Below are 24,366 nucleotides of genomic sequence, written 5' to 3'. Positions count from 1 at the left end.
TGATAAATGGGAGAGGTCATTTTTCTTTTTCTCTCGGAGTCTCCATGGATCGATATCTTAGCCTATCTAGAACCCATTTGCGACGTGCATGGTGGGAACTGTTGTAGGTGACCTTCCATCCTTGGTTTGAGGCCTTTCTTTCCACCATGTCTGTGGATGGTCCAGGATGGACGCGCTCCTGGCGAAGGTCTCTGTGTCTACCCTGTCTGAGCAATCGGTGGCGCGTGTCCACTTCTGACTTCTGAGGTGTGAGGGGCAGAATTCAGAGTATGCCTTGCTCCTCACCTCCAGTCCCCGCTGTGCTTTCTCCCCACAGAGATGCACCAGTGTCGCAGCGACGAGTTCAACTGTAGCTCTGGGATGTGCATCCGGTCCTCCTGGGTGTGCGACGGAGACAACGACTGTCGGGACTGGTCTGATGAAGCCAACTGCACCGGTCAGTACTTCCTAGGCCTCGTGAACACTGCTCACGTAGCGGTGTGCTAGTGAGCATAAAAACTAGATGCTGAGAATTCGTGTTAGAAACAGCCAGCCTGGCCGTCCTCGGAGCTTACGGGGTAGGAGCTATGAGCAGAGCTCCACAGTGTTCTGGGGGAATCTATCTTCTTAATTCTCCGGGACCAGTTAGCAAGGGATCTTTCACAAAGACTGACTGTGGGTCTAGGAACCATGTCTTTTTTAATATTTATTTTTATTTTGTGTGTATTGGCGTTTCGTCTGCATGTGTGTATTTGTGCCATATGTATGTGGTGCCTCAGAGAGGGTCAGAGAAGGGTATCTGACCCTCTAAAACTGGCTACACATGGACGTGGGCTGTCAAATCCATGGTTTGAGTAGCACTAAACTATTAAGGGTTCCCTAAAAGGGTTAAAGTGCAAACTGGGCTTGTTTGAGGTAAGATTTTATCCTTGGGAACATCATGGGTGGGAAAGGAGTGTTAGATGCTATGAGATAGGGACTGTGTTCTGGTTCCTCTCTTGGTTTCATGCATGTCTACGTTATCTTCGTGAATGACTCACTGGCAGTGTTTACAGGAATGGTGAACTCTGGGTAGTTCAAGGAGTCGGGAATTTTGTGAGAAATGAGCACAAGTCTGTTTTACTATCCTTCCTGCTGACCCTATGTTTTTATATGGCTATAACTTTCCAAGAACTAAAATTAGAATAAAAATTTTCTATAGTTCCTGGATTTCTCTTGAAGCTGAAATTCAATTTGGTCCTAAGCACGCCAAAACAATAGCCCCGTATACTATCAGGATGCCCAGTAATGTCCCCCAATCTCAGCTCGGAGAAGGACACATGTTTTGGGGTGTGATCTCCTTTAGAAGGGTGCAGGACAATTCTTCTCTACAGTGTGTGTAGCCTATTGAGGAAGGAAAGCTAGACTGTCTGTCACGGGAGCCGCCATGAACCCAGAAGCATGTAGAGGCTGTCTGCAGGCTTGAGTTTGGATAGATAATTAGTTACCCTGTTAAAAGGGTGCACCCAGGCATTCAGTATGCAAATCGCAGCGTGGTTGAGCACCTCGTTAGTACTGCCGTGTTAGACCAGCCCAGCTTGCAGCAGCTCCTGTCAGACTTCTGGAATGAATTAACTAACGCTTCAGTACTATGGGTGGGCGTGTCATAAGCTGCAGGCTTCGCCTGTGCTTTCCCGTAGACAGCAGTGGAACTCTGTTCTGCTATTAGCCGCAGCCTTGTGCCATGTTCCTTCAAGAATTCTCCTTCTTGCCGTCTTAGAATAGTTGGAGGGTGGACATGAGCTCATTCTGCCATAGGTGCGACACTTCCTTTTCTGACTTATTGAATTAAGACAAAGAGGATGGGTCAGGCTGGGCTGTCCTTCTGGTGGCCTCAGCTCACTGTCTTCTCTGAGTTGAGAGTGTTCCTCATTGTAACCCACCATGCTGCTACTTAGAGTCCATTTGGGGTCTTTATTCCTTTAAAAACACCCTAATCGTTTTGATGTTCACTTTAGAAAGAATTTCTTTGTACTCATAACATCTTCCTCTCTCATAGATGGATAAGAACTTTAAATCCTTGCCCACAATTCCAAAATTAAAATGCCTAGTAAACTATTGATTATTTTAAAGTGCTGGGCAGGCAATATTCTAGTTTTATCTTTTAAAACCATAAACATCAGGGCTGGGAGTGTAGATCAGTGATAGAGCATTTGCCCAGCATGATTGAGACCCTAGATTTGATTCCCATCACCTCCAAATAAATGAATAAATAAATAATAAATAAGTATCTAAAATTAATCAGTTATTAATTGATTCTATCTGCCTGCCTACCTATCATCTATTTGTCTGTCTATCTACAATCTATTTATTATCTATCATCTATCAATCATCTGTCATCTATATATCATCTATCTATCTATCTATCTATCTATCTATCTACATACTATTTGTCTACCTGCCTGCCTTCCTGCCTGCCTTCTGTCTATCTGTCTGTCTAGTCTGTCTATCTATATATGTCTGTCTATCTGCCTGCCTGTCTATCTATTTGTCCATATATCTACATATCTATCTGCCTGCCTGTCTGTCTATCTGTCTATCTGCCTGCCTGTCTGTCTGTTTATCTGTCTGTCTATCTAACTATATATCTGTCTGTCTATCTGCCTGCCTGTCTGTCTATCTATTTATCTATATATCTACATATCTCTCTATATGCCTGCCTGCCTATCTGTCATCTATCTATCTATCTATCTATCTATCTATCTATCTATCTATCTATCTATCTGTCTATCTATCATCTATCTAGCGTGTGTGCGCATGAGTGCACATATCTGTGAAGATGTGTGGAGGCCACAGGACAACCTTCAAGGAGTCAGTTCTCTCCATCTACCATGTAGACCCCAGGATTGAACTCAGGTTGTGAGGACTGGCAGCAAGTGCCTCCATCTGCTGAACTCTCTTGCCTGCTCCCAACTTACTCCTTTTAGTGACCAAACTCATGTGTCAGTATGTCACTTTACCAGCTATTGTCTTGTGTCCATGTATGCACCTTCAGTGGTTCTTACAACAGAAGACAGATTGCTAAACTGTCTCGGGGCTTTGTGAGTATAAACATGTCGCCAGCCCCCTTAGTTTCAGATTCAAAGGAGTCTGGACGTCTTCATTTATAGCACATTCCTGTAATCTTATTGATGGGATTATCCTAGTTCTTATAGACCCTCGTGCTTGTTTTGCTTCTCTTAGAGAGTCTGTGGTAATGACATCCTTGTTTCTATAGTTTTTAATTGTTATGAAATTTCACCTATTTTCTTTTGAGACATGCTTTCTTTTCAAGATCTGAGAATTTATGCTTTTCGTCTGTCCTTGAATCTTACAGTTAAGTAGTTGATGAAGGTCCCTGGTCCTCAGCAGTTACTCTCAGCCCTTCTTCACTGGGCAGCATCCTCCTGTTGCTCCCTCTTCCTGTTGTTTTATTTATTCCTTTGGATTCTTAGCTGGACTCTGAGTTACTTCTATAGAGCCGCGTTCCAGTTCTTAAGTTCTCTTTTCAGCTAAGTCGAATTCTTGTTTCTATGGCTGTAGATATTTTTTTTTTGTAAAACATCTATTTTTTAAATAAAAACCTTTTTAAATAAATAAATATTGTGCCTAAAACACCTAGTTATTTTTCAGTGATAGCCCGTAATTCTTCCTAGTTCTCTTTATGCTTTTTTATCTATATCATTAATTATTCAAATTTAGTTCCCCCTGTGCATTCCACTGTAATCCAGTGCTGTGTAAGAAGTGAGACAGAGGTCTACCTCCTTAGATTTTAGTCTCCATCTGTTTAGGCCCACTTATATGGTAATGGTTTTAATCAGGTGTTCCAAATGATGTTGAGAGGTTGGGGAAAATCAAAGCCAGAGAGGAAGTGGTAGGGTCCCTGTGTTAAACTGATACTCACCCAATTGACCCCACAGTTACAGTGAATCCCATCCTCCCCAGTCTCCAAATGCTACAGCCTGGCTCAGTCATTCTCTCTATGTGGGTGACTGAAGTATTATTTTTGAGCACATGTTACTTCTCAGACACATAAAATCAGAGGACTAGTCCATTACTCAGATTTATTTTTTAATCCAGAAAAGGAAAAGGCTCTATGTTCCAGGCATGCCTGGCCAGTTGAGTAAAATCTGATTAATCCTTCTGATCCCTGCATCTGGGCTCAAATCTGGAGATCTCAGACACAGCTCCTAGACTATCATTTGGAAACCCTTCGGGCACTTCGAAATTGTTATCAATTAAAAGGAAAGTGCACAGGCTGGGTAACAAGTAGATCCTCCAGGTAACAGCCTTAAATGAGTTTATGCTCTGTGAGAAGGAGCCAGGCTGAAGTTGGCTAGAGGACGAACGGCGGGCCCTCGGCATCGATAAGTCAGAGTGTAGGCAATGCTGTTACTAGACAGAAACTCAGGTCACACCCACTGTTCATAGATTCCTCTTTTCAGCATGAGTAGATTTTAAAAGATGTTTAGTGGATTCTGAGTGCCCTGGCTTGTAAACACTGACAGATCCCCGTGGACTTACGAACGTTCTTCTTCGCTCTTTGAAGAGATGAAACGACAGATAACAGAGTGTGCGTGTTTCAGAATGGTTTGAAAAACCAGGTTCTGGGTGTTTCTGAGCATTGCGACAGAGTGGCCTTCAATTCAGTAGGAATTCTGGCAGACGTGAGCCATTTTTCTGACCCTTCAGTAGTGTATCCCCCGACACCTGCACTGGATAAAGCTCTGTAGCTTGCTCCCAGCAACCCTCTGTGGTTGGTTTTTCTTCTCCTTTTGGGAGGATGCCTATTCACACAACAGGAGCCCCAAGGAACTTGTCTAGGTTATAATATTTCCTTGCCAACGTTTTTGCCTTGTTCTGTTTGACTTACGACCAATAGCCTACACCTATCCAAAAAATGTTAAATAGAAAATTCCAGAAATAAATAATCTTTACATTGTAAATGAGATTTAATTGTCCTATTTTTATTATTAACTATTTTGGTTTTTTAAAAAATTTTTGTTATTTTATTTTTAAACTTATTTTTAATTTAATTTTTATTAGCTAATTTATATTTTCTATTTCTGTGATTAAAACATCATAGGACTGTACGTTAGTGTTCAGTATTATCTAAAGTTCTAAATATCCATGTACTGTCTTAAAGTGTACTCCCTGTAAATCAGGGACCACTGTGTACTTCTTTCTGTTACTTGTAAACAACACAGGTCTGTCTGGTTTTCCTGCAGCAGTGAACAGATATAAAACGGTTTCCTGCTTCTTCATGGAGGACCATCACACTGTGGTCTGGGTTCATGCAAAGTATCTTTGAGATTCGGAGATGCGTTTAATGACCTTTGTGCGCAAATGAAGCCGTTAGTTTACATCAGCGCTTCTAGGGCTGTGTGTGGTGGTACGGCCTTCAATTCCAGCATTTGGGAGGCAGAGAAAAGTTGACCCCTGTAAGTTGAAAGCCAGCCTGGTCTATAGTGAGTTTCCCGGGGAAGCCAGGGACACGCAGAGAGATCCTAACTCAAGCTAAACAAACAAACAAACAAACAAACAAATAAGTAAATGGGTAAAACAAAACCAAAAAAAAAAAAAAATGGAAAGATGCATCTCTCTGTCTCACTGGCTTCTTTTTAAGTCAGCAGTTCTCAACCTGTGGGCGGTGACCTCTTAGGTGTCCAAATGATCCTTTTCACAGGGGTTCCATGTCAGATACCCTGCGTATTTCATATCTATAATATAATTCATAACTGTAATAAGGTTACAGTTATGAAATAGCAATGAAAGAATTTTATGGTTGGAGCTTCACCACAACAAGAGCTGTATAAAGGGTCAGTGTTACGATGGTTGAGAGCCACTGTTTTGGGTGATTGTACTGGACCCTGAGTGTGTCAGGTGTTGCGCTTGCCTTTATAGAAGTTTTAAATCGTTCCTGGTTCCCGGCTTGCTTTCTTTTAGATTCTGGATGAATCCATTGTGTTCTGTGGGTCTGGAAGTTTCTGCATTTCAAACAGAGTGGTGTTATTTAGAATTACTTTATTAAAATCATGCCGCTTCATAACTTAGAAGAACTCTCGAGACACTAGGCCTCCAGACAGTTGCTGAGGAAGGTCTAGAACCTTCCGTCAGAACACACAGCATCTCTTATCTCATGGCATCTCTAGGGAGGAGGCTTCTCTGAGAGCGTTCAGTAGCAGCGCACTGAAGAGGAAGGGCTCCTGTAGACGCACATGGCCTGCTGTGTTACAGCAGTGTCTGCTTCCTAGTCTCTCCCAGCCAGCTCCTCCTGTGTAAAATGCTCCATGGTTGTGAGGAGTCTTTTCTGTAGGTGCCTAGGCCTGTACACTGACTTACGCCACACTGTAGCCTGCCGATGCCTGTTAAGACATTTCTGAACTAATTCTTGGTGACCTCGGCTCTTGTGCAAGGAGCCATCTGCACAGCAGTAACTTCCCTAGAGCTGCCTTCTCTTTCCTTTCTAAGCGATTGTGGTAGACACGATGCTCTATCACTGGCTGGTGCATGGAGCTGGAGAGAGCTAGTGCTCCCCAATCTCTGAGTGCTCCCTACTCTTCATGGCTCCCTGGTCCCTCTTTCCTGCCCTCCCCTGTCTCTTTAGCAGTAAAGATATTACTAAGGGAAAACTACTTGTACCTCAGCTGCTCCCAAAGTCCCCACCTCGACATCTAGCGTAGACCTTCCTTCTGGTAGTTAATGGGGGAGAGTGGAAAAGGAAGAATGACTTTGTCCTCTTCTCGTTGGCAGCCATCTACCACACCTGTGAGGCCTCCAACTTCCAATGCCACAATGGCCACTGCATCCCCCAGCGATGGGCGTGTGACGGTGACGCGGATTGCCAGGACGGCTCTGATGAAGATCCCGTCAGCTGTGGTAAATGCAGATTCCCTGGCCCTTCCCCAGGGTCTGCCATTGAGGGGAGGGGCAGCCAATGAGCCAGGAGGTGAAACTTTGTACTCCTGTGTTAGCAGTCTCACAAACACACACACACTCCACACACACACACACACACACACACACACCAACACGCACACTCACACACACACAGAGAGAGAGAGAGAGAGAGAGAGAGAGAGAGAGAGAGAGAGAGAGAGAGAGAGAGAGAGAGAGAGAGATCTTTAGTGCTTTCTCTGCTACATAGTTAACATTCCTTTGCCGGACATTCTGAATTTTCATGGAAGTGGAGTCGCTGGGGTCAAATATCATTATGTAAGCCCTTACACACTCTTCTCTGTTCAGATTCAAAGTTTAAAATTAGCTTTTTCCATATACCTGCATTTCGTTTAGTGAGCATTTTTATGAAGGATGCACAGTAATTATGATCTGGTTTATCCAGTTGATCCTTGCTGGGCATTTATTTGAAAGCGGTTTTGTTCTCACTGTTAAGGCAGCAAGTGCTCCACGTCCTTAGAAGGCCCGTTTTCCCTTTGCCCTATTTTGGGGGACACTTTGCACAGTATGAACTGATGATGGCAGAGGTTCCCATGCCTTCCCATGGTTCCCTTCGCTGCTAGATTATCTTACGTGCTCTCTGCCCATCCTGAGCTGCACGATCCTCGTCACCTCCCCTGATGGCTTCACCATCCCACTTGTTTTCAGGACTTTATAACTGTGCTAGCTTCTGTTCTATCTCTTTCCAAAGTGGTTTTTGCATAGCAGCATTAAGCGTTTTCCCCAAGTCATAGACTCATGGGCCTTTTCTCTATCTGAATGATGCTCTTCGACTAATTTTCTAGGAATACCAATTGCAACACATTTCCTTGTCTTAGAATCTAGTCTCTGTAGAGGGAACCAACTGCAAGGTACTGAGCTCTCAAAGGCTGTGCCTGCCCTGGTAACGGCCTTCACTCTAGCAGTAGGCTTAGGGCAGAGAGATGGGGCATCGGGATGCTTTAGTTCTGGTTTCAGTTTCACCAGAAATGGCTGTGAAACCCCAGGCTCTCTAAGCAAACCCACTCCAGAAGGGCTTTGTTCTAGGATTCCCGAAGAGTAAGTATCAAGGTGCTAAGTGTTTCGTGGAGCATACAAAATCCGGGATTTAATAACTCAGATTCATGTCCTTTTTTGTCTCTATTTGCTGAACCTTCTCTCTTTGTTATAAAAACATAATGAATTGTTTTCTAGGTATTTTTTATAAACCATCCACTAATATTCACGGCACTGTCAACATTTATTTGGTATTAATCAAGAATGATCCTTAATTCTTGTGCCAAATAAAGAAGCCAACAGTGGAGTCTTATATTAAAAAACTCACGTCCTTTCTTTTTGTCGGTTATTTTAATAGTTCAGTCTGGGAGTTGAAAGCGTAAAAGAGTCTAGAGTAAAATTTGCCCCCACTCACCCCCATACGCTCACCCCAGTCTGCGTACTTCTTCTGCCCCATTCTTGTAGAAAACCATACTTTAAATGGCTTTACACATTGGTGTTTTTTAAATGCTCGAGACTATTTCTGGGCATATATGAGCCATAATAAGAGTGTCTCAGGCAGCGATGGGCTCTGTTTACAGTAGTCCTATGGATGACAGGGAGATGTGACGTTTCTGTCTGGTAGCAACTCCAAGCCACCTAACATCAGTGTGGCATGTGTCATTGTGGGTGTGTGGCGGTGTTCGGGTAAATAAGCCTTCAGTGTTGCCAGCCACATACACATGTGACACACACAGTTGCGTGTTATGTGCAGTGCAACAGCGATGACGCTTATGTGCGCTGCTGAGCGTGTGTTTCCCGTGTTATCTCTATCCTTCTTATCGTTCCTGAGGGACAGCTAGTCGGGCCTGCCACTTCACCGGGTGCCACACCTCATCTGTTTACCTCATCTCTCCAGAGCATGTGAAGTGACTGGCCTGCAGGTGCCATCCAGGTCTGCCTCCCTGACGTCTTGGGATGTTCACACAGCAGCAAAACTGACCACCTCTTAGCACACAGCCCACTGTTATGTGAAGTGTGATTATAAATTCGAAGGCACATGTATTCCTTATACCTCTCTCATACACACAGTGCCACCAATGGTCTTCTGTACCTTGTTATTATTGCATAGTTGTATATCCTGGTTGGTTTTTTTCAGCGAAGTCTCCTTCAGACTCAGGTGCCCTTTTGTTGAGCATTCGCCTGGAACAAGTGACTTGTTCCTGCTGCAACGTGTTGCAGTGTAACATTGGTGCTGCCACTAAGTTCCCGCTGCAGTTTCGTCATTGCGTTATTTTTGAGTTATGTAAATAGCATGTTCATCTGCTTTTGGAATTGCAGGATCATATATATATATACACATACACACATAATGCTATATATATCATACATATGCTGTACACACACACACACACACACACACACACACACACACAATCGGTTTGTAACTTCCCTAGCCAATAACAGACCACCCCGGAGGTGGTGTGGCCTGGCCGTCAGCCAGTGTGAGCTCCTGCCTGCTTCTTCACTGTTGTTCTTCTGTGATTGACTTAAATTTCAGAGAAAAAGTGCAATGGATTCCACTGCCCAAACGGCACGTGCATCCCATCCAGCAAGCATTGTGACGGGCTGCGGGACTGCCCCGACGGCTCCGACGAGCAGCACTGTGGTGAGTCCAGTCCTTGCCCTGGTGGTTGCACCAATCTCTTCTCTGGTCCCTGGCCCCAGAGTTCTCGACCTAGGGAGTGGGTCAGGCAGGGAGACGAGGCCCAGGAGAAAGGGAGCATTAAGCTGAGCAGGGTGACTGGGACGCTAGAGCACACTTAGGTAAACGCTGCCATTTGGCTGCCACGTGAACCGTCAGCCGCACGGTTCTTTTTGCCTGGGCACTTTCCTCTTCCACTTGCCTGGTTTCATTAAAGTTTATCACTGAATATCACTTGAGGAGTATTTTAGGCAAGGCGAACCTTTTTCTACCCCATTTCAATCCTAGAGGTACACATCTCTGGAGAATGCTGGAAACAGCTGGGAACTTTTAAAAGCCATGGTGTCTGGGAGCTACCCCAGACTTTCTGAGGTACTTAAAGTGTGGCTTGGATGTTGAGATCCTTCTGGGTTTTGTTTATCTTTTCACGGTGCTCCACATGAATCTAATGTGCGGTACAGTTTGGGAACAAATGTGTGGTACAGGTTGAAAACAAATGTGTTAGTTCAGTAGTTGTGGTCTGGCCTCTAGGCAGGATCTGGCCCATCACTCAAAGGTGTGTTAGTATAGGCATGGCTGACTGGCCTGTGGCCAAATTCATCCCAATTCTTCGGAATGAAGAACACAGTGTGTGTTGCATGAGGCTGTTCTCGTGCTATGGTGGTGAAACTGAGTAGACAGATGACACTGTGTTCTAGGCTTCTATAAAACACAGGTCAACGTCTCTCTCTAATGGCATGGGAACAACATCTTAGGTTAGACATCTTTGCACACACACACACACACACACACACACAAACACACAATTGGAGAGAGTGTATATGATAAGGAATTGGTGCCCAAGAGTATGAAAGCTTTAATTTTTCTTTTCTTTTACTGGATATTTTCTTTATTTACATTTCAAATGCTATCCCCTTTCCCTGGTTTCTCCTCTGGAAACCCCCTATCCTATCCCCCCTCCCTCTGCTTCTATGAGAATGCTTCCCCACTCACCCACCCATTCCCTCCCACCTCCCCACTCTGGTGTTTCCCTACACTGGGGCCGTCACAGGACCAAGGACCTCTCCTCCCATTGATGCCCAACAAGGCCATCTGCTACATATGCAGCTGGAGCCATGGGTCCCTCCATATGTACTCTTTGGTTGGTGGTTTAGTCCCTGGGAGCTCTGGGGATTCTGGTTGGTCGATAGTGTTGCTCTTCCTATGGAGTTGCAAACCCCTTCAGCTCCTTCAGTCCTTTCTCTAACTCCTCCATTGGGGTCCCCAAGGCAGTTGTTCCTCATATCCAGATTTGTTCGTGCTATGGTTCCCGAGATCTCTACTCCGCATGCATTTTCAATGTCTGCTCTCACAGGGACACCTAACCTATTGTGATTTCTCTCATCCTAGTGACCTTTGCTTTGACCTAACACCAGTGGCTTTTGGCTTTTCTAAAGGACCTGCCTCTTGAGAGAGTTAGTTACATTGGTCTCAGGGTTTCCACAGAGGGGTTGGAGACAGGTGTGTGTGTGCTTCAGCCTGTAATGCTGACTGCTGGTAGAAAATGATTACTCATCTCCTTATCAGAGAGTCGGTGTCCTGTTAATCATGGTTAAGGTGTGGGCTTTGTGCCAGGCAGCTCTGGGGTGCAATTTGGGCTTCTCTCTCATTAGCCTGTGCCCTTGGCAGACAGAGTACTTGATGCTGCCACCCCTATTTCCTTGTTCCATATGTATGCAGAGACAATAAAATCTCTTATACTGTTGTCTCGAGGTTTAACGGTGCACTTTATGACAAGTGCTTTCACTCAGGGCCTTGCATAAAGAGGTGCTCCACCCCCCAAGTGGCTCAGGGCCTTGCATAAAGAGGTACTCCACCCCAGGTGGCTGTCACCACCAGTCACTGTGTACAGTAGTCTGTCCTTGAGTGTTTGTTCAGGGCTACAGAGCACCTGTGCCAGCCCTAGCCGCTCACAGCCCTTCCTCGCTGTTCTCTTTCAGAGCCCTTCTGCACACGCTTCATGGACTTTGTGTGTAAGAACCGTCAGCAGTGTCTGTTCCACTCCATGGTGTGTGACGGGATCATCCAGTGCCGAGATGGCTCTGATGAGGATGCCACCTTCGCCGGATGCTGTGAGTGCATGGCTGGGGGAGGTTCCATGACCACGCAAGTCGGCCACTCTGTGGGGCACCTAAGACCTGAATGCAGGTCAAGTCTCAGTGCCTAGGCCTGCTGTCGTTGTTCCTTTTCTCACAGAGCACTGATGCTTTGCATCTGCTAGTTATACATGATTGTGATGAGGCTGGGGAGTGACCAGGGCCTTGTCAAGTGTCACCTTATGGGAGAGACTGGCCCTCCATTTATATTGATGGGCTAATCTCTCTGTAGCACAGTTTTGCTCCCCTGGTCTTCCTGGCGAGGACCCCCACTTTGTATACTTTCTTTTACAGCCGCCCTTTCCTGCTGCTATCCCTAGTCATCACTTTAGTGTCGCTGTGACCGAGTAGCTGGCAGAAACAGCTTTTTTTTTTCTTTTTTTTCGGAGCTGGGGACCGAACCCAGGGCCTTGCGCTTGCTAGGCAAGCGCTCTACCACTGAGCTAAATCCCCAACTCCAGAAACAGCTTTTAAAGAGGATTTACTTTGGCTCATGGTTCCGTGGGGTTTGGCCCATGGTTGTCTGTCTTCATACGCTTGGGCAGAGAATTGCGGTGGGAGTGTGGAAGGGGAGAACATTTTACAGCACGACACACGGGACGCAGAGTGAAAAGGACTTGTGGACCCAGTGCAACCTTCAAAGGCCCAGTCCGAGTTTGTACTTTCCCTGGTCATGTTCTACTTCCCAGGGTTCCCATAGCCTCCTAGATTAATGGCACCGAGTAGGGACCAAGCCTGTTGGGGACATTTCACATTCAAAGCATAGCACTAGGTCTGTATAGGTCTCAAGCTATCAGGACAAAGTCCAGTAGACTGACTGGGTGCCTCAACCAACAGAAACTCTGTTGACCACTCTCGACGTGTTGGGAGTTCTCTCTGGGGCCTCCCTCAACCCATGATCTTTCTCCTGTATGTATCTGTGTCTAAACTTCTATCATTGTATATTTTTATTTAAAGAAACAGGGTCTTGCCATGTTGCCCAGGTTGGCACCAAAAACCTGGGCTTAAGTGACAGTCTTCTCCTAAGGACACTAGTCATACCAGATTAGAGTCCACCTTGATGACTCCATTTGAATGTACATTTTCCTCATTAAAATCATTGCTGAAGCAGGCACAGCGTGTGAGCTCAGGGGTTCAGCCCTGTCCTGGTCCCGTGTGAGTGGGCAGAATGGGTGAGTTAACGGTGCTCTGCTGACACTGGGTCCCGCCTTGATTTGTCAGGGCCCCCTCGGCTCTCGGCAGCGTTGGACCTTGGCTACCAAGGAGCCCTGCTGCTCTGAACTCTCCAGCGTGGAAGTCACCTGACCTTGACCCACATTTCTCGCCCTCTAGCCCAAGACCCAGAGTTCCACAAGGAGTGTGACGAGTTCGGCTTCCAGTGTCAGAACGGAGTGTGCATCAGCTTGATTTGGAAATGCGATGGGATGGATGACTGTGGAGACTACTCTGACGAGGCCAACTGTGGTAAGAAGCCAGAAGACCTGCCTTCCTCAGCCAGCCTAACGTTACAGTGACGGGGACGCTCCAGTGCCTTCCGCTTCCTCAGCAGCACGTGCTGCCGGCTGTCAGGTCCTCTCAGGAGGAACGAGTGGAGTGAAGGGGGAAGGTGGCATCCAGTAGGTTCTAGGGCAATGCTCCTTCCACCCCCTTTGCACAGTTGCGAGGCCCACAGCTCATGTCGGGAAGATAATGGGTCAGGGATAATGGTGTCTTGGTTACTTTTCTTGTGGCAGAATGCACAGGAGAGCCACCTTTAGAAAGAAGTGTTCATTTTGGCACATAGGGTAAGGATGCCGTCTGCCACAGCAAGGAACTCGTGACAGCAGCAGTCTGAGACGGCCAGGCAGTCAGGAAGCCGAGGAGTGAGTGCGGATCCTCAGTTTAGTTTCTCCTTTGGAACCTGCCACGCTTTCCTGCTCTGTTAAACATTTTGGAAGCTCCCTAATGGGCATACCCAGGGGTACGATGTTTCCATGACCATTCTGCATCCCACTGTGTGTTGACAGAGGAGATTAGCTGTCATGATGGTCAGTGCTGAGGAACATGCTTCCCTCTGGCCATCACAGACCATACCGTCATCCTTGGACTGTCTTCACTCACACTTAAGCTATTTCTTCGGTAGAGTGTCACCATTAGAACTCAGAGTTACCGTTCTCCGGGTACCAGAATAGGTCAGAGAAATAGGAGTTGGGGCCTAAGAAGATGGGGTGCTGTTGAGTTTGCAGGCATTCTCTGTCCCTCCTTGGATCCCTGAAGATGCCATACGTTCTCTGGGAGAGCCGGACGGGCACCATGGGACTTGGCCTAGGGAGATAAGCAGAGGCGGAGCCTGGAGTTCCCACTGGTGCAGTGGAAATGACTGTTGTGCTTGATCTCGGCAGAAAACCCCACAGAAGCCCCGAACTGCTCCCGCTACTTTCAGTTCCACTGTGAGAACGGCCGCTGCATCCCCAACAGGTGGAAATGTGACAGAGAGAATGACTGCGGGGACTGGTCTGATGAGAAGGACTGTGGAGGTGAGAGCCCTGGGGGCCCCCCACCCCATCAGCCTAAGCCCCACTCCTCCTGGACAGCAGGACGGCTCTGCCTGGCTGCAGACTCCCACCCTCCCTAGAGCGCCCGGCTCAATCCTTACTGTTGGGTTTTCTGTGACGTGAGTTCTCCTGTGATGTCATCCCCCTATTTCTCTTTCGTTTTGCGTGTTTGTGCAGGTGCTTATGGAGGCCACGGGTCAACTCCGCTGTCGGTTTTCAGTCTCTTTTCACCTTGGTTTATGAGACAGTCTCTTACCGGGGACCCGGGGCTCACCAATTAGGCTAATCTGGCTGGCCAACAGACTCCAGAGATGGCTGTGTGCCTGTCTTCCTCCCATGGGCTTACAAAAGCATGAGCCGCCATGTTTAGCATTTTGTGTAGGTTCTAGGGACTGAACTCAGGCCCTCGGCCCCAGGATCCCCACTTCCTGTTTGCCCGTCTATGTGATCGATTTTCACTGTCTCCGAGGCTGCCCATTCCTGATTCCGAGGAGCCCAGAGCTTGGCGCTCAGCATTTGGTTTGCAGTCCCCACACGCATTTCCCTGGAATATCTTCGAAGTGTCAGAGGACCCCGTATCAGTGGGCTTTGATGAGTGCCCAGATCCTGTGCTCTCTGGCATACTTAGGGACCCTGGTTTAGAACATGTGCTTCTGTTGCCTTTTGCTTCTCATCTTGAATCGTTGTGGTGTTGTAGCTAGAGCCACGCGAGGCTTGGGTGAGAATGCTCTGGCCGCCTGGGCCTTCCTAGTTGTGTGTCCACCTCTTCCTCTGGCAGCAGCCAGGAGCCCTTGCAAGAGCAAACACATGCAACTGTCACATTATTGCAGGTGCTGTAGTTGATTAAATCTGCTAAGCAGTATTGAAAGGCTGCCATCTCTTCAGGAACCCCTTCCATACCCCATATACGTGCTGTTTACGTGGGCTCATGTTCCGGGCTGTCTGTCACTGGTGCAACAGGGACATCAGCATAGGTTGGGGACACATTTTCATTGGAGACCAAGCTTCTACTAACACTTTGCATCTCCTTGCTTATTCCTTCTCAGATTCACACGTTTTCCCCTCCCCCACCCCCGGACTGTCCACATGTCTGCCCAATTACTTCCGCTGCAGCAGCGGGGCCTGCGTGATGGGCACCTGGGTGTGCGACGGCTACAGGGACTGTGCTGATGGCTCAGATGAGGAAGCCTGCCCCTCTCTAGGTGAGTCGTAGCCCTGGTTTGCTCAGCTGTCATTTTCTCTCGGGAGGGGACTCTGGGAGCATTGTGCACCAAGACCATGTGGCAACCAACCCAAGGGAAGCATCCCAGCTTTTAAACCTCTCTGTGTGCTTCCTGCCGGAAAAGTCCTACTACTCTGCCTGCCACCCCTGCTTCCCTTGCAGTGGGGAATTACAGTTGGGATAGTAAGGCAGCAATGTTTTGTGTGTGTGTACAAAACTCAGAGGAGAGGACCCAATTTTTACCCTTGCTGGCTGGCTGGCTGGCATTCCTTCTAAAAGAAGGGTAGCCACTGCCATCTAGTGGCTGATCACAGAAACAGCTGAAAGGCTTACAACCACTGTGATGCCGGAGGTCCACCTTTGAGAAGTCACCTGTCCTGTAGACAGAACTGGGGTGGGGTACGGAGGCTTTCCCTGAACTAGAAGCAGTCCAAGCTTGCTTTTGAGAGGAGAATTGACACTTAGTTGGAATGTTTTGCACAGTCCTTTTCAGAGCCCACTTCTAGGTCTGTAGAGACTCTCTTTCTCCTGCACACCCACCTCTTCCCTGTTCAAAAGTGACAGTGGCTTCTCGCCTGCTAAATCAGAGGAGGCTTTAGGGTTTAGTGGTGGGAGATTCTGTGACTATTAAACAAATATCTTAACAATTAGGCCGTCGTTTTTAACTGGTGGGTTGCTAATTCATTTTTTTTTCAATTTTGGTTTTTAAGAATCGTTATATTCATTGTACGAGATAGTGTGGCTTTTTATGCTTTTTTCATACATGTATACCGTGTGTCTTGTCCACAGCCACCCACATCATTTCTCTACTTGTCAGCTTGCTCTCTCCCAGTGGTCTTGTAGAAGATCAATTAGTTTTTTAAACCCCCTTGTGTGCATGTGTGTATGTGTACATGAGTCTGTGTACATGTGTGCACGAGTGTGTGTGTATGTGTGTGCATGTGAGTGTGTGTATATGTGTGTGCATGCTCATGCATCTTCACATGTAGGGATGTGGAGGTCAGAGGACAACCACGGAACTCACTGGTCTTGCTTGAGACAGCCAGTGTCTCTGCTGTGTGGTGGTGCATAAGCCAGTCTAGCTGGCCCTCAAGCTTCTGGGAATTCTCCATTTTCACCTCACCCGAGGAACCCTGGGGTTACAGGTCCTCACATCTGTGAGGCAAGCACTTTATCCACTGAGCTGTCCTCCCAAGCCAGGAGAGCAATTCTCAACTCCCAGCATTTCCTCTTCCTCTTTCCTCCTGTCCTCTCTCCTCTTCTCCCCTTAGGTCTCCCCCTCCCTCTCCTTTCTCTCCCTTCCCTTCTCTTTGCTCTTTTGCCTCTCCCGTCCGTCTGCTTCTGTCCCCTCCCTTCCTTAATTACTTTTGGAGAGGCTCTCAGTGTGCATCCTAGTCTAGCCTGGGAGCCTTGCTATAGCCCAGCCTGCAGAGACTGGGTTGGGTGGATCTGATGCTGCAGCGGCTAAGTTCACAGCAGGAGCATGTCAGCATGCCTGGTTCAGGCCGTGTTACTACGGCTCTTACCTGTTACCCGGATGTTCCTGCGGTTGTCTTCGTGAAGCGGTCCACAACTATGTCTCGAGTTTTCTCCTCTCTCCTCTCCTCTCTCACAGTTAGTATGGAACGCTCCCGGAAGAGAGTATGTAGGGAATACATCTGGAGACTGACGTGTTTGAACTGTTTTTGTCCTGCCTTCAGGTCAGATTGGCATCTGAGCTGGATTTAGAACACCGGCTTGTCAATGACGTTTCTTTAGAATCGTGGGGCATCTGCGGTGGTCCTTTGAGTCACTTTTAGGAAACCAGGGCCAGCTTGAGCTGACGGTCTGCGTGTGGCCTCACTTTAAATTTCCTGCTCGCTTAGCATATCTTCCTCTTGGCTCCTGGGTTCCGACTCTTATTAGGATGAGCTTCGATGTGCGTTTCTTCTCCTTCTGGTGGGGAGATCCACGGGCTGGGGTCTGAGGGGCTTTTTCTGGGACTGTTCAGTTAGTGGCGTAAGCCTCGGTCTTTCCTGGTGGCCTTGTTGTCTGTCACTGTCTGCTGATTGGATCTATCTCCTCATGCTCTTTTTGATTTGCTTTGTCTCTTTTTCTCAAACAAAATCTCTCTACGTAGCCCTGCGATTAGCCGTGTAGACCAGACGGGGCTCACACTTGTGCTAATCCTCCTGCCTCTGTCTCCTGACTGGCTGGGATTTCAGGCATGAGTCGCCACATCTGCAACCCTTACTCTTGCTTTTTTTTTTTTTTTTTTTTTTAATCTTCTTTAGATGTAAAGGTTTTCGGTTTTCTTTACGTTTTCTGTGATATTTGTTTCATTGCCAGCTCCTCTCCGAGTGTCTTCGTTTCTCTTACTCTGGTCTTTCACTTTTACTATCGTTCCTTTCAGTACCACACCTGTTCTCACTTGCACGGAGAATATGTCCATGAGCGGACTACAGACATTTGGCTTTGAGGCTTGCTTCTGTGTGTGTTTGGTGGTGGGTGTGTATGTGCAGGATGCGTGTATTCGATTTGTGTGCGTGTGGGTACACACACAGAGGTCACAGCAGGGCGTTGGCGTTGGGTGTCTTCTTCTGTTGCCTTTCAGCTTGTGCTCTGAAGCGGCCCCTCACTGAATCTGCTCAGCTTTGGGCAGGGGTGCTGGGTGTTCGGAATCAAGTCCTCGGGGCAGTGGTTCTTAGCCACTGAGCCATCTCCTCAACCTCCTGATAGCTGCTTTTTATAAAGTCTCTATTTCCTCCAAACAGCCTTTCTTGGAGGGGTGTGTGTGTGTGTGTGTGTGTGTGTGTGTGTGTGTGTGTGTGTGTGTGTGTGAATGAGTATGTGCATGCATGCTTGTGTGTATTTGTATGTATGTGTATGTGTGTGCATCTGTGTATATGTGTATATGCATACTTGTGTGTGTAAGCATGTGCGTGCACACTTGTGTGTGTCTGTGTGTATATGAGTGTTTACACATGTGTGTGCACACTCCTGTGTGTCTGTGTGTATGAGTATGTGTGTATGCATGTATGTGTGAGTGTGTACACACTTGTGTGTGTGCACGTGTGCATGCATACATACACATGTTGCATTTTATTTTGTTTTTGAGGCTAAAGGTTTTCCTTAGGTAATTCTTTACTGCTACACGTGTTTCAGGACAGGAACTGAAATGCTGTTGAGTGATTCTGAGCTCACTGCTCAGTGTGCCAGCCTTGTGCTTTGCGGCTGGCCTTCTTGCTAGGAGACCCCAGGCCTTGGTAATTTCCTTGTTTAGCCTTGAAGCTGCTCAGTGTACTTAGAGGCGAGCCTAGGCCTCCTGCCTACACTGTAAGGCCCCATGTCAGGGCTCTCAGGAAGTGTCCTGACTCCTCCTTGGCTGACTGAGTCAGTACCTCTGTTTCCAGTAGCGTCTTCTTTCTCAGGTATGACTGCTTAGACAGCCCCTTTGTTTTGATTCTTTGCAAATCACAGTCAGCCAGGCTTCTGGCCTATTCAGACATGGGCAGTTGTCTCCAGGGGCTGGATCCAGAAGGAGATGGTAGTGAGGAGGCTGCTTTGAAACTTCTGGCCCTTTTCCAGTCATCTCGCTCACCTGATGATTTCTGGACCTTTGGGGGACCCTGTGATATTGAGCCGGCTGGCTCAGAGTGTCCTCTTCCGGTAGTGGAGGCTGAAGGCCATTCCCAGTTCAAGACCAGGCCGGGCAAGAAGAGGCTCTGTCTTTATTTTATTTTCTTTTTTTTTTTTTCAGAGCTGGGGGCCGAACCCAGGGCCTTGTGCTTGCTAGGCAAGCGCTCTACCACTGAGCTAAATCCCCAACCCCGAGCGTCCTCTTCCAATGGCTTCAGGGGGATGCAGCCCCTCCGACCTTCCTGAATCACATGCGTTGACCCTGTGCTCTCCTTTCTTCCTCTCCATGCCTGGGTCTTTAAAGAGAATCTCCCAAGTGAGACTGTGGTGGGGCCCCGAGAGGAGCATCATAAGGCATTAGCGTCCCATTCGCTTTCTCTGTCCATAGCGGGCCAGTGTCCGCCCCCCACCCCACCCCCAGCAGATTGACTAGCGGAATGGGTTGCTCTTATAGGCAAGCTTCCTCCATACCAAAAAGTAATTTAAAAACATTTTCCTAGCAAATTCCACTGCCGCCTCCACTCCCACCCAGCTTGGGCAGTGTGACCGATTTGAGTTCGAGTGCCGCCAACCAAAGAAGTGTATCCCCAACTGGAAGCGCTGTGATGGCCACCAGGATTGCCAAGACGGCCAGGACGAAGCCAACTGCCGTGAGTATCCTCTCACGGCCATTTTCTAGAGTCCCGAGGCCCCTCCTCCTGCTTCATCTTTGGGCAGTTGTCTCCTGTCTGCCTTGGGGTAACCATGTTTACTGTTACTGTCCTTGAGGGCCCTGGTGAATGGGAAACATCACATGTGATAGTGCTACTGGATTCAATAAGCTGACTAAACGTTAAATACCAGGCACATGCATCTCCAGCAGAGAGATTCTGAGTGGAAGAAACGTAACTTAAATGAGGGGTTTTTTTCCTTCTAAATGGTTTTAAATCCTAAAAGCACTTGCTGGTAAAGCCATGGCCTTTTGGAAATAGTCAGTGAGCATCATCTCAGACATTTAGAATATTCTGTTGGGCAGATCACCTACAGTGCTGTGTTAGAACCTCAGGCTTTATCCCTGGAGTAATTAATTATCCTTAGGGGAGCACAGTAAGCCACACAGGGAACCTGAGCACCCTGGGAGGTGACACCTATAAAATGGCTATGTGCCGAACTGACAGTTATCCCGCTGCCTGCTCCTCTGGTGTATCCAGGGAAGCTTCTCAGAGTAGGCGATGGATGGACAGACACACAGGCTGTCCTGCTAACTGACGCACAGGGCCAGGGGAGAAAGTAGGCAGCCTGGATGTGAGAAGACAGAGAGCCTAAGTTTAATGCTCGGCACCCAGTCAGCACCTTTAGTGGCCGGCTACGCAGGAAACTACCTGTGTCCTGGGAAAGGGGAGGGAGATTAGAATGATGCCACCCTACCTGCTACTCACCTGCGTTTCTGACGGGGGACACTCCTCGTGGATGGGGGTTTGATTTACAGGGATCCTGTCTATCAGTCACCTACTCACTGCAGACGAAGATGTCTTAGCCCACCGCATGTCCAGTAGCACCAGGGAAAACAGGAGCTTTTCCTCACAGGCATCTCATTTTGCTCAGTCCACACATAGCAGAGTTGTAGAGTATCTTCCCTGTCCCCAACAAGCTGCTGGCTTGGAAGCCTTCAGGAACCTCCACTCCTCACTATTCTGTGTAAAAAATAAATCATTTTTAATATAACTAGAAGAACTAGATTAGGCCAGTGGCTGTACTTCCTTACCTTTGCTAATCCCCAATAACCACACAGAGAAACCAAGATTTATTTGAAGCTACACCCCAGTAGCTGAACAGTTAAATGATCTACCTTAACCTCTGAGCCAGTTTGGCTTCCTCCCAGCCATGAACACATGATAACTGCATATTATTGATCTGGTCTTCTCAGACCCCCTCCTCCTCATGGTGACATGAAAATCTCCCCCCCACCCCTCCTTTCCCTGGCTGGCAGACATCCTACCATACTGTCTTGTCTGCCCAGCCACTGGGTGATGAGCATTTATCAACAAGGCAGAGAATAAATGGTAAGAATCGCTTACGCAAACTTGAGACAGGAGATTCTTGACCTAAGCACTACAGTGTCCTGTGTGTCTGGACTGAAACAAGATTTGAGGGCAGAGAGATCAGCATTTGAATAACACAAGGACGCCCTTTACACAGTGCACAGAAACATTATGCCTACAATCCTGCTCTCAATGTTTGTCTCTTAAAGATTCTTAAGGAAAAGAAAAGACTGAGCAGCCCCCAAAGTGAATCCGACCAAGTGTTGCCATTTCATGATGGAATTGGTCCTGGCCCCTGAGCTTCAGTTAGCAGGACAACCCGTGTGTCTGTCCGTCCCTCACCTACTCTAAGGAGCTTCCCTGGGTACATCAGGGGAGCAGACAGGGACAACTGCCAGTTCAGGACATAGCCATTATGTCCAGCCATCAGCTGCTTCCTCCAATTTAGCTCTTAGCTAATAGATGTGACTCAGAAGAATCATTTTTTAAAAGGATACTGTCTGTTCATTTTAAAATGTCTTCAGCACCTTGGCCCAAAAATTCGAAAGCATGCACGTCATACCTGCAGGTAACACGGAGGGGTCTCTGCTAAAATAACAAAGACTCCAGGGAAATAGCTCTGAGACTTGGCTCCGTTGGAAATGTGCCTGTGACCTAACATCAGTGCACAGGACCCATGAGAACTGAGAGATCAGAGAGATCTGTGCTTCTACTCCTGGTAGTGGAGAGCCAGAGGCAGGAGGATCGTGGACCAGCCAGCTTAGCCTAGTTGGTGACCTCTGAGCCTCCAGAAGCCCTGGTCTCAAGGGAGGTAGATGGCATTCGTGAGGATGAGATTTAGGCTTGTCCTCTGACCTCTGTGCTCACAGCCGTATATGTGCACACACACGCTTGTGCACACACCTAAGAAGGAAGGCAAATTAACATATCGTTGTGAGTTTTACTATGTCATTCACCACTCTCACTTCCTGTGCTTATGTTCCCCCAGTCTCCAAATCTCCTTGTAATTTTGGTATCATCTCCCGTTTAGCAAAAGGAAGATTAAGCTTCGAGGAGAACAACCCAACCTTCACCATTTGCCCCTCATCCCTCACCCCACCCCTGGTCAGTAGCATGGGACCTTATTCTGTGGCTTTGCTGTCCTTCCATGTTCTTATCAAGGGGGAATATAAGCACGACACAGAGAAATTAAGTACAAGTTAGCAGAAACTCCTACATTTGCATGGAAAGACTGAAGAAAGCGAACCCCTGGGGCATTCTGATAGCCGGGCGGATTTACCTCATACTCAAACTCCGCTAAAACCACAGTGGGAACAGCTTAGCCAAGAGCGAGCGGGGGCATCAGGTGAATGTTAGAAATAATTAACAGGAAAGAAAAGAAGCAGAGCCTCCCTCCTGGGTGATTGGAACTCGCTAATTGGCATCCTTTTAAATCACTGTTTTCAACTTGTTCCAAATCTATCTTACTCACAGGGGTGTTGCTTAGTTAAGGGTCTTAAAAATCAAATGTACTATTACCCATAATTCCTTTGTTCCACCCTTGTGATCACCTTATCAAAGAGAAAATACGTGTTTCCAACACATTCTGTGCTCGGTGCCCGGCAGTCACGTGTCTGTTAATCAATTCAAGTATCAACGGCAGTCTTACTTTTGGGTTTTAAAGCTATTTTTTGTCCCTAAAGTTTCAAGGCACATTTCACAAAGCCGCCTCAGATGCCCAGTCACTCCGTTCACTGTCGCCTCTGTTGTTGCTTCGAGTTAGTGCCCAGTGGGAGATGTCTGTGGCAGGAATCTTGTGGTTTTCAAGGCAGTCCCCTTAAGAACAGTTTGGCACCTTTCTGTGTCGCCAGCCTACCATCCAGCATCCCATGTCCCCAGAAGAACTTTGGGATGTCCTTCGCCTTTTCTCCTGCACTCCCCAGTTCCTCTCATTGGAGGTCACGCTGGGAGGGCAGGTCCTTTGCAGTCATGTCATGTCACTGTCACAGACAGTAGTGCCTGTATCATGCCATGCTCACTGAATAGATACGGGGGGCATCTGGGGCTGGTGAGGTGATGGCGGCAATGGTTCTCAAACATCTTTTTAAATCACCTTCATAGGACACATAGCCCTTGCCCTTATGCTTCCCAAGACAAAACGGTTTCAGCTCAGATTATAATAGACATCTGTAACACCATGCACTTCCTGTAGAAGGGGGATTTCTAGTCATAAAAATCTTCATTAGGGTTGCAAGGGAGATGGCTTCATGGGTAAAGCATTTATCATGCCAGTGTGAGGATCATAATTTGGATCCTCTGCATCCACATGAAAGCTGGGCAGGTGTGGAAGCCTCATCTATAATTTCAGCATTTAGAAGATAGAGACAGGGACCCGGAGACTCCCTGTCTAGCTAGCCTCCACCAATCAATGAGCTCTGGATTCAGCTGGGAGATCCTACTATAATGAGTAACAGGAAGAATGATTGGGGAACATACCCAAGGCCAGCCTAGCCCCTCCACACATACGCACTCACATAGACACAAGCACATAGGCCCATATGTAAACCTGCATTCATAACACACACACACACACACACACACACACACACACACACACACACACACACACACCTCTTCATGAAGGGTTTTGGCCCTTCCTGATCCCTTGTGTGTCCATGGATTCTACGCCTGTGCATTCCAGTGGGCTGGAAGCTTTCAGAACTGACCTTGAACGACACACGTGGTGAGTCTTTGCTTGTTTTATTCCCAGCACAAAACAGTGTCACCTACTTACATACAGTATGCCCTGCTGGGGACTACAAGTCATCTAGAAAAAACTTAACGCTTGTGCGGAGAGACACAGAGGCTTTGCTTCCTTGCCTTTGCTACCTAAGTTGACTGTCGAGAGAGAGCTTGTTACCCACAGGGAAACCGGGGCGTGTCACAGAGATACTGGAACCAGCCCTTCCCTACACCAGTTCATGTTTTCCAAGTACCAAACAAATTTGCTCCTCTACCCTAGACACTCCTGTAAAGACACCTCGAACCTTCCCTGTGAAAGCCAGCCATTGAACGGAGTTGTTGCAACAGTCCTTAACCTCTCCTGCTACTCCCTTCCTCCCTGGCCCATCCTGCGTGTTTTACGATCTGGAAACATCTCTGAGGATTCTCTATGCCTTCCCTTTGAGCGTCTTGACTGTGGATGAGAACACCACCCACTTTCTTCCTGGGTCTCACACTATGT

At 47.5% G+C, this 24,366-nt stretch overlaps 1 protein-coding gene across 1 annotated transcript in view; it reads left to right on the top strand.

Annotated features, from left to right (window-relative positions):
- Positions 1 to 24,366, top strand: part of Sorl1 (sortilin related receptor 1) — a 159,854-nt gene that overhangs the window by 108,427 nt on the left and 27,061 nt on the right. The window contains exons 25-32 of the mRNA XM_032911077.1: positions 317 to 436; positions 6,751 to 6,876; positions 9,470 to 9,577; positions 11,593 to 11,724; positions 13,081 to 13,212; positions 14,130 to 14,264; positions 15,329 to 15,484; positions 19,623 to 19,772. Coding sequence (XP_032766968.1) covers positions 317 to 436; positions 6,751 to 6,876; positions 9,470 to 9,577; positions 11,593 to 11,724; positions 13,081 to 13,212; positions 14,130 to 14,264; positions 15,329 to 15,484; positions 19,623 to 19,772 — 1,059 coding nt within the window. The remainder of the gene's footprint in view (positions 1 to 316; positions 437 to 6,750; positions 6,877 to 9,469; positions 9,578 to 11,592; positions 11,725 to 13,080; positions 13,213 to 14,129; positions 14,265 to 15,328; positions 15,485 to 19,622; positions 19,773 to 24,366) is intronic.

The sequence above is a fragment of the Rattus rattus genome, chromosome 8, assembly GCF_011064425.1.
Source record: "Rattus rattus isolate New Zealand chromosome 8, Rrattus_CSIRO_v1, whole genome shotgun sequence".
NCBI lineage: Eukaryota > Metazoa > Chordata > Mammalia > Rodentia > Muridae > Rattus > Rattus rattus.
This window is presented reverse-complemented; position numbering and strand designations above follow the sequence as displayed.